Raw genomic sequence first — 16020 nt, forward strand, 5'->3', positions numbered from 1 at the left:
GTCTCTGGGCGTGTGCGTCCCGCTGTGGGCCTGTCCCGCGCCTGGCGTCGGGTCTCTGGGCGTGTGCATCCCGCTGTGGGCCTGTCCCACGCCTGGCGTCGGGTCTCTGGGCGTGTGCGTCCCGCTGTGGGCCTGTCCCGCGCCTGGCGTCGGGTCTCTGGGCGTGTGCGTCCCGCTGTGGGCCTGTCCCGCGCCTGGCGTCGGGTCTCTGGGCGTGTGCGTCCCGCTGTGGGCCTGTCCCGCGCCTGGCGTCGGGTCTCTGGGCGTGTGCGTCCCGCTGTGGGCCTGTCCCGCGCCTGGCGTCGGGTCTCTGGGCGTGTGCGTCCCGCTGTGGGCCTGTCCCGCGCCTGGCGTCGGGTCTCTGGGCGTGTGCGTCCCGCTGTGGGCCTGTCCCGCGCCGGGCGTCGGGTCTCTGGGCGTGTGCGTCCCGCTGTGGGCCTGTCCCACGCCTGGCATCAGGTCTCTGGGCGTGTGCGTCCCGCTGTGGGCCTGTCCCGCGCCGGGCGTCGGGTCTCTGGGCGTGTGCGTCCCACTGTGGGCCTGTCCCACGCCTGGCGTCAGGTCTCTGGGCGTGTGCGTCCCGCTGTGGGCCTGTCCCGCGCCTGGCGTCGGGTTGCTGGGCATACATCCCGCTGGGCACCCGCCCCCGTCTGACCCGCTGCCTCGCTCCCCCCGCAGGAGAAGGAGGGGGTGCAGTGGGAAGCCAAGGAGGAAGACGAGGAGTACGAGGAGGAGCTGGAGGAGGAAGGCGAGAAGGAGGAGGAGGACGACCACATGGAGTACTGCCGGGTCTGCAAGGACGGCGGGGAGCTGCTGTGCTGTGATGCCTGTATCTCCTCCTACCACATCCACTGCCTCAACCCGCCGCTGCCCGAGATCCCCAATGGCGAATGGCTCTGCCCCCGCTGCACGGTAGGGCGCCCGGGCGGGCGAGAGCCGGGCCCCCTCCTGCACGGTCTGGTGCCGCGGGCCCAGCTCAGCCTCTCGGCGTGCAGATCTCTGCATTGTGCAGCGTCCCGTGGGATCCCAGAGAGACGTGGAGTTCATGGGCATGGGGAGAGCTGCAAAAATTGAGCAGAGATGCAGCCACCTCTGGGGCGGGGCGGCTGGTTATCCAGGGACCCCTCGCCCGCCGCTGAGATGCGGCCACCTCTGGCGCAGGGCGTCTGGTTAAACAGGGACCCCTCACTCAGCACTGAGATGCGACCACTTCTGGGGCGGGGCGGCTGGTTACCCAGGGACCCCTTGCTCAGCGTTGAGATGCGGCCACTTCTGGGGTGGGGTGGCTGGTTATTCAGGGACCCCTTGCCCGGCGCTGAGATCCAGCCACCTCTGGGGTGGGATGGCTGGTTAAACAGGGACCCCTCGCCTGGCGCTGAGATCCAGCCACCTCTGGGGTGGGGTGGCTGGTTAAACAGGGACCCCTTGCCTGGCGCTGAGATCCAGCCACCTCTGGAGCGGGGCGCCTGGTGACACAGGGACCCCTCGCCCGGTGCTGAGATGCGGCCACCTCTGGGGTGGGGTGGCTGGTTAAACAGGGACCCCTCGCCTGGCGCTGAGATCCAGCCACCTCTGGAGCGGGGCGCCTGGTGACACAGGGACCCCTCGCCCGGTGCTGAGATGCGGCCACCTCTGGGGTGGGGTGGCTGGTTAAACAGGGACCCCTCGCCCGGTGCTGAGATGCGGCCACCTCTGGGGCGGGGCGTATCAACTGTTCTGAGAGAGGATGACCAAACCTAACAGGGCCCTTTTAGGACAGGAAGTGGAGTCCTGCCCAGAGCGCAAGGGGGCAGCAGACCCTGCGGGGACCGGGGGGGAGCCGGTGCTGAATCCGAGCGGGCCTGACTCTCCCTCCGTCCCCTCCGCAGTGCCCCGTGCTGAAGGGCCGGGTGCAGAAGATCCTGCACTGGCGCTGGGGGGAGCCGCCCCCGCCCGTGCTGGTGCCCCGGCCGCCCGACGCCGACCCGGACGAGCCCTCGCCCAAGCCGCTGCAGGGCCGCTCGGAGCGGGAGTTCTTCGTCAAGTGGGTCGGCCAGTCCTACTGGCACTGCTCCTGGGCCAAGGAACTGCAGGTAGGTCTCCAGGGCGGGCGGGGGGGCGTGTGTGGGCTGGGGGGTGCCTGGGGGTCTGCGCAGAGCCTGGCAGACCCGAGTGCCTCACCCTCCCTTTCCTCTTCCCTCCCCGGCCCGCCGGGCGCCCAGCTGGAGATCTTCCACCTGGTGATGTATCGCAACTACCAGAGGAAAAACGACATGGACGAGCCGCCCCCGCTGGACTACGGCTCCGGCGAGGACGACGGCAAGAGCGAGAAGCGGAAGAGCAAAGACCCGCTCTACGCCCAGATGGAGGAGCGCTTCTACCGCTACGGCATCAAGCCCGAGTGGATGGCCATCCACCGCATCATCAACCACAGGTGGGCCGGGGCGAGGCCCTGGGGGTGCCCCCCTCCGCCCCCCGCGCTGCCCCGGGGCCCTGGGGGTGCCCACGCCCACCCCCCGGCGCTGCCCCGGGGCCCTTGGGGTGCCCCCGTCCGCCCCCCGCTCTGCCCCGGGGCCCTTGGGGTGCCCCCGTCCGCCCTCCCGCACTGCCCCGGGGCCCTGGGTGTTCCCACGTCCGCCCTCCCGCACTGCCCCAGGGCCCTGGGTGTTCCCACGTCCGCCCTCCCGCACTGCCCCGGGGCCCTGGGTGTTCCCACGTCCGCCCTCCCGCACTGCCCCAGGGCCCTGGGTGTTCCCACGTCCGCCCTCCCGCACTGCCCCAGGGCCCTGGGTGTTCCCACGTCCGCCCTCCCGCACTGCCCCGGGGCCCTGGGTGTTCCCACGTCCGCCCCCCGCGCTGCCCCGGGGCCCTGGGTGTTCCCACGTCCGCCCTCCCGCACTGCCCCGGGGCCCTGGGTGTTCCCACGTCCGCCCTCCCGCACTGCCCCGGGGCCCTGGGGGTGCCCCCCTCCGCCCCCCGCGCTGCCCCGGGGCCCTGGGAGTGCCCCCCCGCGCTGCCCCGGGGCCCTGGGGGTGTCCCCGTCCGCCCCCCGCTCTGCCCCAGGGCCCTGGGGGTGCCCACGCCCGCCCCCCCGCGCTGCCCCAGGAGTGCCCCCCTCCGCCCCCCGCGCTGCCCCGGGACCCTGGGCGTGCCCACGCCCGCCCCCCCGCGCTGCCCCGGGGCCCTGGGGGTGCCCCCCTCCGCCCCCCGCGCTGCCCCGGGACCCTGGGAGTGCCCACGCCCGCCCCCCCGCACTGCCCCGGGGCCCTGGGGGTGCCCACGCCCGCCCCCCCGCGCTGCCCCGGGACCCTGGGAGTGCCCCCCTCCACTCCCTGCGCTGCCCCGGGGCCCTGGGGGTGCCCACGCCCGCCCCCCCGCGCTGCCCCAGGGCCCTGGGAGTGCCCCCCTCCACTCCCTGCGCTGCCCCAGGGCCCTGGGGGTGTCCCCGTCTGCCCCCTCGCACTGCCCTGGGGCCCTGGGTGTGCCCACGTCCATCCCCCGTGCTGCCCCAGGGCCCTGGGGGTGTCCCCGTCTGCCCCCTCGCACTGCCCTGGGGCCCTGGGTGTGCCCACGTCCATCCCCCGCACTGCCCCGGGGCCCTGGGTGTTCCCACGTCCGCCCCCCGCGCTGCCCCGGGGCCCTGGGGGTGCCCCCCTCCGCCCCCCGCGCTGCCCCGGGGCCCTGGGAGTGCCCCCCCGCGCTGCCCCGGGGCCCTGGGGGTGTCCCCGTCCGCCCCCCGCTCTGCCCCAGGGCCCTGGGGGTGCCCACGCCCGCCCCCCCGCGCTGCCCCAGGAGTGCCCCCCTCCGCCCCCCACGCTGCCCCGGGACCCTGGGCGTGCCCACGCCCGCCCCCCCGCGCTGCCCCGGGGCCCTGGGGGTGCCCACGCCCGCCCCCCGGCGCTGCCCCAGGGCCCTGGGAGTGCCCCCCTCCACTCCCTGCGCTGCCCCAGGGCCCTGGGGGTGTCCCCGTCTGCCCCCTCGCACTGCCCTGGGTCCCTGGGTGTGCCCACGTCCGCCCCCCGCACTGCCCCGGGGCTGTCCCCGTCCGCCCCCTCGCACTGCCCTGGGGCCCTGGGTGTGCCCACGTCCGCCCCCCGCACTGCCCTGGGGCCCTGGGTGTGCCCACGTCCGCCCCCCGCACTGCCCTGGGGCCCTGGGGGTGTCCCTGTCCGCCCTCCCACACTGCCCTGGGGCCCTGGGTGTGCCCACGTCCGCCCCCCGCACTGCCCCGGGGCTGTCCCCGTCTGCCCCCTCGCACTGCCCCGGGGCCCTGGGTGTGCCCACGTCCATCCCCCGCGCTGCCCCGGGGCCCTGGGTGTGCCCACGTCCATCCCCCGTGCTGCCCCGGGGCCCTGGGGTTCTCCACATCTGGGTGTCCCTCACCGGCTCCCTCCCCGGGCAGCATCGACAAGAAGGGGAACTATCACTACCTGGTGAAGTGGCGCGACCTGCCCTACGACCAGTCCACGTGGGAGGAGGACGAGATGGCCATCCCCGACTTCGACTTCCACAAGCACGCCTACTGGAGGCACAGGTATCCGCGGGGGGCGGCGCCGGAGGGGGGCGCGGGGAGGAAATCCCGGGCCCCGAGGCCCCAAGAAGGGGGTGGCTGGAAACCGGCCGGCCCCGGGTTTCGGCTTGAAACAAGGCGAAGGATTTTCGGCAGCGCGAAGCTCGGGAACAAAAAAACCGAACCGGCTTCGGGACTGCGCTTGATCCGTTTACGGGGCGAGGGGACTGGGAGGCGTTTCCCAGCCTGGGGCGGCTCGCCTCGCCTCGTCCATTCCCGGCCGCGGCGGGGGCTGCCGGGGCCCCCCCCGCGGTCTGTCCCGTTCGCCCCCGAGAGCCGGGTCGGTTCCTAACCCTGTTCTCACCCGCCCAGGGAGCTGATCATGGGCGAGGACCCGGCCCAGCCCCGGAAGTACAAGAAGAAGAAGAAAGAGATGCCGGCCGAGGGCCCCCCGAACTCCCCCACCAATGACGTGAGTGTGTGTCCCCCCCCACGCCGCGCCCCAGGGCAGCGGTTTCGGGGAGGGGGAGCCGGATGCTGGAGGCGCCCGGGAGCTGGGGTGGCAGGGATCCGGCAGAGCAGTGTCATGGGGGGCCGGCCGGGGAGCCCCGGGACGTGGCCCCCTCGGCTGCCCCCCCGGGGGAAAGGGCTGAGATGGAGAGCCACTCGGCCTCCCGGCGCTCCTGCCGGTGGAGAACTGGATGGGGCTCGGTGATAGGAGTGTGTGTGTGTGTGTGTGAGACGGTGGGTAACTGACTCTGTGTGTGTGTGTGTGTCTGTGTAGATTTGTGTGTGGGATGGTGGGTCACTGACTTTGTGTGTGTGTATATGAGAGAGCTGTGAATCGCTGGGGCTGGGGGTTGTGATTTGTGATTTCTGTGTCCACCCGCCTGTGTGTGCACTAATTCATGTGGTGGCGGCGTGGGGTTGTGATTGTGGCTGGCTGCTTTGCTCTGTGTGTGTGGGTGCTTTGGAGCGTTGTGAGTGCGTGATCCATGGGGCGGGCCCGCCCTGTCGCACGTCTGTTTGTTCCCGCATTTGCGGCCGTGATCACTTGAGCCTGGTTTGCTGTGGGTGTGGTGGGGTGGATTTTGGTGTCTTTGTGCGCGTCTGCCTCTAGACGCCAGTCGGATGTGAGCAGCTGCGGCGTGGGGTTGTGACTGTGTGTGACTGGTTGGCAGGGTGTGGGGTTGTCGTTAGTGGGGTTGTGCGGGGTGGATTTCTGTCTGTGCCCACCTGTACGTATGTGACTGGCCCTGTCTGCGTGTGTTTCAGTGAGTGTGGCTGCCGCCGGGGGTTATGGTTGTGTGGATCTGTTGTGGTTGTGTGCGCCTTCCTGCTTGTATGTGTCCGACCTCGGGGTTTGCGGCATGATGGCACGTGGCCGGTTGTAGCGTGCGGGGTTCTGACTGTGTGTGATGGTTGTCTGTGGCTACATGTGCCCACACACAAGCCTGCGTGATACATGTGTGAGTATGTTAGATTGGTGTGGCTGTGTGTTGGGGACACCAGATCAGGGGAGCAGTTGTGTGCGATTGGTGATGTTTGTGTGTGGAGGGGCGGGGTTGTGATTTTTCTGGGTGTTGCCTGTGACTTGGGGCCTGGGTCGTTGTGGGATCTCGGCTTGGCAGGTGTGTGTGTCGGTTGCATGCTCAGGGTTGGGGAGCTGGCGTGAGTTTGGTCTGCGGATGGGGCAGGTTGTGTGATTTGGGAGTTGTGATTTTTTTGTGGTTTTGTGTGTGCAACTGAGCAGCAACCCCTGTGGGATATATGCAGGGTGGGGGGCTGGGAGCCAGGACTCCTGGGTTCTCTCCCCGGCTCTGGGAGGGGAGCAGGGGCTGGTGGGTTAGAGCAGGGGACACTGGGAGCCAGGACTCCTGGGTTCTCTCCCCTGCTCTGGGAGGCGAGTGGGAGCTAGTGCTTAGAGTAGGGGGGCTGGGAACCAGGACTCCTGGGTTCTCTCCCCAGCTCTGGGAGGCGAGTGGGGGCTGATGGTTAGAGCAGGGGATGCTGCGAGCCTGGACTCCTGGGTTCTCTCCCCAGTTCTAGGAGGGGAGTTGAGGCTGGTGGGTTAGAGCCAGAACCAGGACTCCTGGGTTCTCTCCCCGGCTCTGGGAGGAGAGTGGGGGGCTAGTGCTTAGAGCAGGGGGGCTGGGAGCCAGGACTCCTGGGTTCTTTCTCCAGCTTTGGGAGGGGAGTGGGGGTTGGTGGGTTAGAGCGGGGGGGCTGGGAGCCAGGACTCCTGGGTCCCGTGGCTCGCTCTGAATGCAGCAGGCTCCCAGCTCTGCTCAGGACGGTCCCTTGCTGTTCCCGGCACCAGCCGAGGGGGGTCAGTAGCGAGACTCCCCCCCACAAATCACCGTCTCCCTCTCTCGCCCTTCAGCCCACGGTGAAGTACGAGACCCAGCCGCGGTTCATCACCTCCACGGGCGGGACCCTGCACATGTACCAGCTGGAGGGACTCAACTGGCTGCGCTTCTCCTGGGCCCAGGGCACCGACACCATCCTGGCCGACGAGATGGGCCTGGGCAAGACCATCCAGACCATCGTCTTCCTCTACTCCCTCTACAAGGAGGTAACGTCGCCAGGGGAAAGAGCCAGCCGCCCCGCCCCAGAGGTGGCCGCATCTCGGCGCCGGGCGAGGGGTCCCTGTGTCACCGGCCGCCCCGCCCCAGAGGTGGCCGCATCTCAGCCCTGGGCGAGGGGTCCCTGTGTCACCAGCCGCCCCACCCCAGAGGTGGCCACATCTCGGCGCTGGGCGAGGGGTCCCTGGGTCACCGGCCGCCCCGCCCCAGAGGTGGCCGCATCTCAGCGCCCCTGTATAACCAGCCACTCTTTTCTCTGCCCCCTCACCCGCTGGGTGTCTCTCTCTGCCCCCTAACCCCCTGGGTGTCTCTCTCTGCCCAGGGTCACACCAAAGGCCCCTTCCTGGTCAGCGCCCCGCTCTCCACCATCATCAACTGGGAGCGGGAGTTCCAGATGTGGGCGCCCAAGTTCTACGTGGTGACCTACACGGGCGACAAGGACAGCCGCTCCATCATCCGCGAGAACGAGTTCTCCTTCGAGGACAACGCCATGAAGGGCGGGAAGAAGGCTTTCAAGATGAAGGTGAGGACCCCCCCGCCCCCAGCCCCGAGCTGCGTGTGCCTGGTTATTCTCATTGGGCAGGGGAGCCACGACACCTGGGTTCTCTCCCCGGCTCTGGGAGGGGAGTGGGGGCTGGTGGTTAGAGCAGGGGGTGGCTGGGAGCCAGGACTCCTGAGTTCTCTCCCGGCTCTGGGAGGGGAGTGGGTGCTGGTGGTTAGAGCAGGGGGTGGCTGGGAGCCAGGACTCCTGGGTTCTATTGTCAGCTCCCGTCACCTGCCTGTGCCTGTGTCTCCGGGCGGGAAGCGCGGCTCATGGTGCTCGGGGCTTGCAGGGCCCTGAGGCTGGGCCGGGGAGGCGCAGGGTGTGAGCGGGGCTGGGGATTACTGATGGGGCTGCCCGTGGCTCGGGGTTCCCGGCTCGTTAGCCGCCAGGGCTCATCCCCGGCGGGGGTCCCGGCCCGGCTGCTGCTCCACCCGCTCACCCAGCCCGGCCTTTCCCCGCAGAGGGAAGCTCAGGTGAAGTTCCACGTACTGCTCACGTCCTACGAGCTGGTCACCATCGACCAGGCGGCGCTGGGCTCCATCCGCTGGGCCTGCCTGGTGGTGGACGAGGCTCATCGACTGAAGAACAACCAGTCCAAGGTACCGGCATGGGGCAGGGAGTGGGGGCTGGGGGGCTAGAGCAGGGGGGCTGGGAGCCAGGACTCCTGGGTTCTCTCCCTGGCTGCAGGAGGGGAGCAAGGGCTGGTGGTTAGAGCGGGGGGCTGGAAGCCAGGACTCCTGGGTTCTATCCCTGGCTCTGGGAGGGCAGTGGGGGCTGGGGGCTTCAGCTCTTTCTCTGCTGGCTTGCCAAGCTCTCTGAGCTCCCTGCACAGCACCCTTGGGCTGCCCCCACTGGTGTCTGGAGGGGTGGGGTGGGGGCTGCAAGCCTCTGACAGGCCCCGCGCCCCTCCCAGTTCTTCAGGGTGCTGAACGGTTACAAGATTGACCACAAGCTGCTGCTGACGGGGACGCCGCTGCAGAACAACCTGGAGGAGCTGTTCCACCTGCTCAACTTCCTCACGCCGGAGCGCTTCAAGTACGTCAGCCCCCCGCTACCCCACACAAGACCCCTGCCCTGACTCCCTGGGGCCCCGCAGGGAGCCAGGACATGGCTTCGTGCTGGGAGATCCCCCTCCCTGACCCCCTGGGGCCCTTAAGGGAGCTGGGACACGGGCTCGCGCTGGGAATTTCACTCCACCCTCCTTCCTGGCACATGCACCCTGTGCCCCCCACCTTCAAGGAGACCCCTCCCACCCCGATTTTCCTCCATCTTGCCTGGGCATCACCCCACCTTGGTTGGCTTGGTTTGACATGGAGGGCGTAGGAAAGTCACGCCTCACAACCCCTAGGAGTATGGGACCTCACACCCGTGGCAGCGCAGCAAGGGTCGGTGGCGTGCTCTGCTGGGGATACGAGACCCCAGGCCCCTTGGGTCCAGTCCCCCTAGCGAAGCAGGATAGGGCCGGGGACACCAGAGGGGTGTCGTGCTGCAGGGCAGGGGCTGGCGGGGCTCGGCATGGGGCGGTGCTGCATGCCGGGAGGTTGGCCCGGGCCCGGCGAGGGAGGCTGGCAACGCTGCCGGGGCGGAGGGGCCCAGGCTAACCCGGCCCCGTCCGCCTGTCCCCGCAGTAACCTGGAGGGCTTCCTGGAGGAGTTTGCCGACATCTCCAAGGAGGACCAGATCAAGAAGCTGCACGACCTGCTCGGCCCTCACATGCTGCGGCGCCTCAAGGCCGACGTCTTCAAGAACATGCCAGCCAAGACGGAGCTGATCGTGCGCGTGGAGCTGAGCCCCATGCAGAAGTAACCGCCTCTGTCCGGGGGAGGGTTAGGGCGGCGCTCGGGGGGCGCGGTGGGGCAGGGAGTGCGGCGGGGGGCTCAGTGGCGGGCATTGGAGATAGGGGCATAGGATGTGGTGTGGATGGGATTGGAGAGCCGTTCCCTGCCTGGCACTGTGTGAGCGTGTTGGGGTACGTGGTGAGAGCAGGGGCTGGGAGCCAGGACTCCTGGGTTCTCTCCCCGGCTCTGGGAGCGGTCTAGTGGTCAGAGCAGGGGGGCTGGGAGCCAGGACTCCCTTCCCTTCCACACTGCTGGGGAGCAGGCTCCGGGGCAGTGGCAGGGCCCAGCCTCACCCTCCCTCCCGCTCCCTGCTCAGGAAGTACTACAAATACATCCTGACCCGCAACTTCGAGGCCCTGAACTCCCGGGGTGGCGGCAACCAGGTCTCCTTGCTCAACATCATGATGGACCTCAAGAAGTGCTGTAACCACCCCTACCTCTTCCCTGTGGCTGCGATGGTACGTCCCGCCCGTCCCGGGGGAGGAGTCTGGGGAGACCCCGGTGTACCCCAGAGGGTGTGGGCGCGTTGATACATCCTGCCCGTCCAAGGGGTGTGTGGGGGGGTGTCAGGCAGACCATGGTTCATCCCGGAAGGGAAGGGCTTGGACCCAGGAGGCGGAGTCAGTGAAGCTGGGTGGAGCTTTATATGCAGATTAGGCCCCACCGACGCATTCTACGACTTCGCATCGATTTTGGTCCGGAAAGAATCCTTTGAAAGAAACGTATCAAAATGGAAACATTTTTTTAAAATGTTGGAAAGGATTTTACAACGTCTGCGGCGTTTTGGTGCCGAGCATTGACTGAATGACGGGAAGATTAGCTGGAGTGGCCTGGGGGCAGGGGGGCGGAAAACGAGTGAATTTGATTTAAAAACCGACACGGTGGGGGAGGGAAAATCTTTCGTTGGGGGCGATGGAGACGAGTTGTCGGGGCTGGGAGAGGGACGCGGAGAATCACCGTCGAGTAGCGTAAGGCGTTAGCCGTCGTGGGGAGGGAAGCCGTGGGGTTTCCGGCGGGGCTGTTTCATTGTGGCTGAGGATTTGGGGCTGGGCGCCGTCCCATTACCCGCCCTCCTCTGGGATCCGTCCCTAAGATCTCCCCTTAGCAGTGCCCGGAATCAGCCCCGGCCCCGCCTGGGCGGGACGGGGGCGTTTTCGGAGCTGAACGGCTGCCGTCTTGGCCTCGCCAGGAATCCCCCAAGCTGCCCAGCGGTGCCTATGAGGGCGGCGCCCTGATCAAATCCTCCGGCAAGCTGATGCTGTTACAGAAGATGCTGCGGAAGCTGAAGGAGCAGGGCCATCGGGTGCTGATCTTCTCTCAGGTGAGGCGGGCAGAGGGACCGGCGCGGGTGGCGTCGGCCGGGGCCTGTGTGTTAATTCGCAGCCTCGTGCGGGTGACACGTACGTGGTGTCTTTCCTCTGACGCCCAAATGCCTCAGGGTCATTAACCACCACCCCCCCAGGCTTCGGAGGGCGCAAACCCAGGCGTCCTGGGGCGTTCCGGCCCTGGGCAATTCCATCCTGCCCGATGGATCCCCTCTCAGACGGATACAGCAGCCTCCCTCGTGTCCCGTCTGAAACTCCTGCACGGCCAGGGGTGGTTACATAGGGGCTGCCCCACCCCAGAGGTGGCTGCATCTCAGCCCCGGGCGAGGGGTCCCTGAGTAACCAACTGCCCTGCCCCAGAGGTGGCCACATCTCAGCGCCGGGTGAGGGGTCCCTGGGTAACTAGCCGCCCCGCCCCAGAGGTGGCTGCATCTCAGTGCCCGGCGAGGGATCCCTGTTTTCGGAGCCCAGCATTGACCACCCTCATCTCCCCTGAACGCTCAGATGACGAAAATGCTGGACCTGCTGGAGGATTTCCTGGACTACGAAGGCTACAAGTACGAGCGGATTGACGGCGGGATCACTGGGACGTTGCGGCAGGAAGCCATTGACAGATTCAACGGTACAAATCTTCCTGCCCAGACCCCCCTGACCGAGATTGGGGCCTCGTCGCGCCGGGCCCTGCCCAGACCCCCTGACCGAGATCGGGGGCCCATCGCGCCAGGTGCTGCCCAGGGAGGTGGTGCCGAGCGACAGTGACGTTGCGAGTTGACGCCTCCGGCCTGGGCCCCATGATCCCCGCAGCCCGGGCCCGGGCCGGCGAGAGCCCCCCTGTGGCGAGTCGGGGGAAGTCAGCTGTAGCAGAGACCTGCGTTGGCAGCTGCGGCCAGTTTGGTTCGTTAGTGTCCTGCTCTCGTCAGGGAGGAGATTCCAACCTGGCCCCCTCTGCCCCAGTCCCACCAGTGCCCAGGGTCATGGTCCCAGACAACAAGAGCTTTGATGGTTCCAGATGGGGGTGGGGGGGCGGTTCTTGCCCATGCGGGGAGGCTGGGATTTCCCCCGGGTGACCCGTGCGATCTCTCCCCCAGCTCCCGGGGCCCAGCAGTTCTGCTTCCTGCTCTCGACCCGGGCCGGGGGTTTGGGCATCAACCTGGCCACCGCAGACACGGTGGTCATCTTCGATTCGGACTGGAACCCCCACAACGACATTCAGGTGAGTCCCCCGCGGCGCCACGCCCCCAGGGCGAGCGGCTGGGGGGCAGGCAAGGATTCCCCTTGCCCAGGATGGCTGCTGAGGAGACCCAGGCCCGGAGGACCCACCTGGCTCCTTCTTCCTGAGCCCCAGGTTGCATCTCTGGTTCCGGAATAGCTCTGTGACCACCTATGGAACCTCGCCACTTTACCCCCGTCAGGGGTCTGGCCCTTCTCTTGGGGGGCGCCGTGAAGGGGAATCTGGGAAACAGTTGGCTGGCCAGAGAGGTGCCCCTGGGGCAGGGTGGGTGGGGAGATAGAGCCGGAGGGGACTCCGTGTCTCGGGTGGATCGACTCAGGCAGAGAGCTGCCCCGGAGGATGGGGTAGGTAGATCTATGCCTCTCATGGGTTGGGTTGGGTGGATCCAGGTCACGGGGAGGGAGGGAGCCATAGGCCGGCGTCCCTGGGAGGGTGGGTCAGACGAACGGATGGGCAGGCAGGTGGGTCGGGGTGGGGGATGGGCAGGCAGGGAGGTGGGCGGGTGGGTTGGGCGGATGGATGGATGGTTGGGAGGACAGGGAGGCAGGCGGGTGGGTCAGGCGGATGGTTGTCAGGCAGACCAGGAGATGGGTGGGTGGGTGGGTGGGTTGGGCGGACGGGGAGGTGGGCGGGGAGCCAGGCCGATGGATGGATGGGCAGACGGGGAGGCAGGTGGGTGGGTTGGGCGGATGGGGAAGCGGGTGGGTGGGTCGGACGGACGGGGAGATGGGCAGGTGGGAGGGGCGGGTGAGTTGGGCAGGGAGGCAGGCCAATGGGTGGACGGGGAAGCGGGCGGGTGGGTGGGTCAGGCGGACGGGGAGATGGGAGGGTGGGGAGGCAGGCTGATGGATGGATGGGCGAACGGGGAGGCGGGCGGGTGGGTTGGGTGGATGGGCGATTGAGCGGGTGGGTCGGGTGGGTGGATGGGCAGACGGATAGGAAGGCGGGCAGGTGGTTGGGCGGCTGGGGAGGCGGGCGGGTGGGTTGGGCGGATGGATGGATGGTTGGCGGACAGGGAGGCAGGTGGGTGGGACAGGCGGATGGTTGTCAGGCAGACCGGGAGATGGGCGGGCGTGTGGGTTGGGTGGGTGGATAGGGAGGCGGACGGGAAAACGGACCGGCACCCCTGCATCTCACCCCACGCCCACCTGTCCGGCCCCGCAGGCCTTCAGCCGGGCTCACCGCATCGGCCAGGCCAACAAGGTGATGATCTACCGGTTCGTGACGCGGGCCTCGGTGGAGGAGCGGATCACGCAGGTGGCCAAGCGGAAGATGATGCTGACCCACCTGGTGGTGCGCCCGGGGCTGGGCTCCAAGGCCGGCAGCATGTCCAAGCAGGAGCTGGACGACATCCTGAAATTTGGCACCGAGGAGCTCTTCAAGGATGAGAACGAGGGTGAGGGGTGGCTCGGCAGGGTGGGGAGGACAGGAGTGGGGCTTGGCGGGGGAGGGTATGGCTGGGGAGGGTGTGGGGGTATAGAGGTAGGGTAGGGGATGGCTGGGGTGGGGGGTGAGGGATAAGGGTGGGGCTGCCTGGGGAGGGGGTTGGGGGATAGGAGGTAAAGGATGGGGTGGCTGGCTTGGGTTGTGTGGGGTGAGAGATGGGCGTGGGGCTCGGAGGCGGTGGGGGGTGGGGGAGGGGCTGGTGGGGCGGAGCTCAGAGGGGGCCAGCTGGGTGGCGGGAGGGGGGCAGGACTTGGAGGAGCCTGGGCTGTAGGGGGCGCTGATTGGGGTGGGGAGGAAGCCAGGCTGAGGGACGGGGGCCCTGCGATCCCAGGGGGCGCGGAGCCTGGACCACCCAGTGGGGGGGAGGGGAGCCCCACAGCCCTTGTTGCCCCCAGACTCGCCCCCTGGCTACAGCCTCCCTGCGGGGGCCGCGGGTGGGGCTTGAGGGGCCCCCGCCCTGACGTGGGTCTGCCCCCCCCCAGGGGAGAACAAGGAAGAGGACAGCAGCGTGATCCACTACGACAACGAGGCCATCGCCCGGCTGCTCGACCGCAACCAGGACGCCACCGACGATGCCGACGTGCAGAACATGAACGAGTATCTCAGCTCCTTCAAGGTGGCGCAGTACGTGGTGCGGGAGGAGGACAAGGTGAGTCGGGGGGAGCCCGGGGCTGGAGCGGGGGGCGCCGGCCCGGCCCGGCCCAGCCCCTCACCCCCGGCCTGCCTTGGCAGATCGAGGAGATCGAGCGGGAGATCATTAAGCAGGAGGAGAACGTGGACCCCGACTACTGGGAGAAACTCCTGCGCCATCACTACGAGCAGCAGCAGGAGGACCTGGCCCGGAACCTGGGGAAGGGCAAACGGGTCCGGAAACAGGTCAACTACAACGATGCCGCACAGGAGGACCAAGGTCAGCACCCGTCGGCCCCCGCCCTTGGGCGGGCAGGGCCGGGAGCCAGGGGCCCTGGCAGAGCTGAGGGGGGCAGGGCTGGGCTGGCAGGAGGCTGTGGGGCAGGACTGGAGACAGGGCAGGGCCAGCCGGAGCTGCTGTTACGGGGTCCTCTCCTGTATCCCGCGGCTGAGAGGGGGAATTTGCATCCGCCCGGCGGCAGGGGCTGTTATTCCCGCTCAGCGACGCTGGGGCGAGTGGGGGAGAAAACGAGTGTGTGGCGCAGATGGGGGTCCGGGGGGATTGGGGTGGTGTCCTTTTCGGTACAAACACACCTCACCCTTGTTACGCCTTCCGCCTTAGACCCACAATAGTAGTGAGCTCTGGTTTCCGGGATTGACGGGAGAATAGGTGCTGGGTGTAACTGGATGTGGTGTATCCTAGGGGGTACAGTTTTGGGCTGGGACGTCCTGGGTTCTGTTCCTGGCTTCGCCAGCGGCCTACCGGCCGACCTTGAGCAAGGCCCCGCCCTGTGCCTCAGTTTCCGCATAATGCTGCCGACCTCCTTGAGAGCTGCTGCTAAGAGCTACAGGATTAATAACTGGGGTTAATAACCCGTCCTGCGTGAAATTGCTGCTGACCCTCAAAGCGGATGGAAATCTGCCTGCCGAGACGGAGAAGAAGTAACGTAATCTCCACGTGGAGAGGGAAATAGGGCGCATTAAGTCGAGCGGCTGGGGTTGGAGGCAGGTACCTGCAGCCTGGAGATAGGATGCAGATTTCTCACCGCCAGGGGCAACAGCTTCCCCCACAGGTGGTGGATCCGCAATAAGATCCACGCTAGCTCCCTGTCACGGAGTCCCCGGGCGATGCTCCGGAACTGCTCCCTACGAAGCCAGGCAGGACTCTGGGGCAGTCTCCTTTCTGCGAGCAGCCTGTCTGCAGGACACACAGCTCACCCGGCTTCCCCCTTCCTGGGTCTGACAACCCCGTCTGCCCTTCACTCCATGTCCCAGCCAGCCCCAAACTGAAACTCTCTCCATCCCCCCCTCCTCTGGGTTTTGTCCCTTTCCCGGGCCAGGAGGGCACCTGATTCCTTTGTTCTCCAACCCTTTAGCTCTCACCTTTCAGGGGGGAAGGGCCAAGTCCATCAGTGGCCAGGAAACAGGGTGTCGGCCATTCTCTGTGTCCAGACCCCTGCACACACCTGCCCTCTAGGGCTCTGCAATGATCATACACCCCCATCCCACCCCCTAGATACTTAAGAACTGCCCTAGGAGAAACTGAGGCACCCCCACAATATTCAGAGGAAACATTAAGAACAGTCCCACTTCGTCACACTCCCCCACAAGATATGGGCTGGGTGCAGGGATTCCTGGGTGTAATTGGTCTGTGCCACACCCGAAGTCAGATCCGATCATCAGATTGGCCTCTCCAGGCCTATCAGTTCATGGCTCTCCCTGTGCAGGTCTTTAATGAGAACCAATCAGAAAACAGTCAACCTAGCAGTTTTCTGCCCGGAAAACACTGTTTTGTCTAAACCAAAATGTCTCGTGGGAAGGCGTCGATTTCAACGGGAAAATTTCAAAATGATTTGAATCAACATGGAGGGGGTCTCAGTTCATGTCATTTCGACTTTCTCATTGAGCTTCGTTCCCTCTTTATAGCTCCTT

General features: G+C 67.4%; 1 protein-coding gene across 11 annotated transcripts in view; it reads left to right on the top strand.

Annotated features, from left to right (window-relative positions):
• Positions 1–16020, top strand: part of CHD3 (chromodomain helicase DNA binding protein 3) — a 58967-nt gene that overhangs the window by 31292 nt on the left and 11655 nt on the right. For all 11 annotated transcript variants that reach the window (XM_074941218.1, XM_074941220.1, XM_074941221.1 and 8 more), the window contains exons 10-26: positions 679–912; positions 1869–2072; positions 2202–2413; positions 4382–4513; positions 4862–4961; positions 6873–7064; positions 7397–7597; positions 8080–8217; positions 8532–8653; positions 9247–9420; positions 9773–9914; positions 10646–10777; positions 11286–11403; positions 11870–11994; positions 13177–13408; positions 13941–14107; positions 14191–14368. In XM_074941218.1, the coding sequence (XP_074797319.1) occupies positions 679–912; positions 1869–2072; positions 2202–2413; positions 4382–4513; positions 4862–4961; positions 6873–7064; positions 7397–7597; positions 8080–8217; positions 8532–8653; positions 9247–9420; positions 9773–9914; positions 10646–10777; positions 11286–11403; positions 11870–11994; positions 13177–13408; positions 13941–14107; positions 14191–14368 (2803 nt within the window). The remainder of the gene's footprint in view (positions 1–678; positions 913–1868; positions 2073–2201; positions 2414–4381; positions 4514–4861; positions 4962–6872; positions 7065–7396; positions 7598–8079; positions 8218–8531; positions 8654–9246; positions 9421–9772; positions 9915–10645; positions 10778–11285; positions 11404–11869; positions 11995–13176; positions 13409–13940; positions 14108–14190; positions 14369–16020) is intronic.

Source organism: Natator depressus, chromosome 28 (assembly GCF_965152275.1).
Source record: "Natator depressus isolate rNatDep1 chromosome 28, rNatDep2.hap1, whole genome shotgun sequence".
Taxonomy (NCBI): Eukaryota; Metazoa; Chordata; order Testudines; family Cheloniidae; genus Natator; species Natator depressus.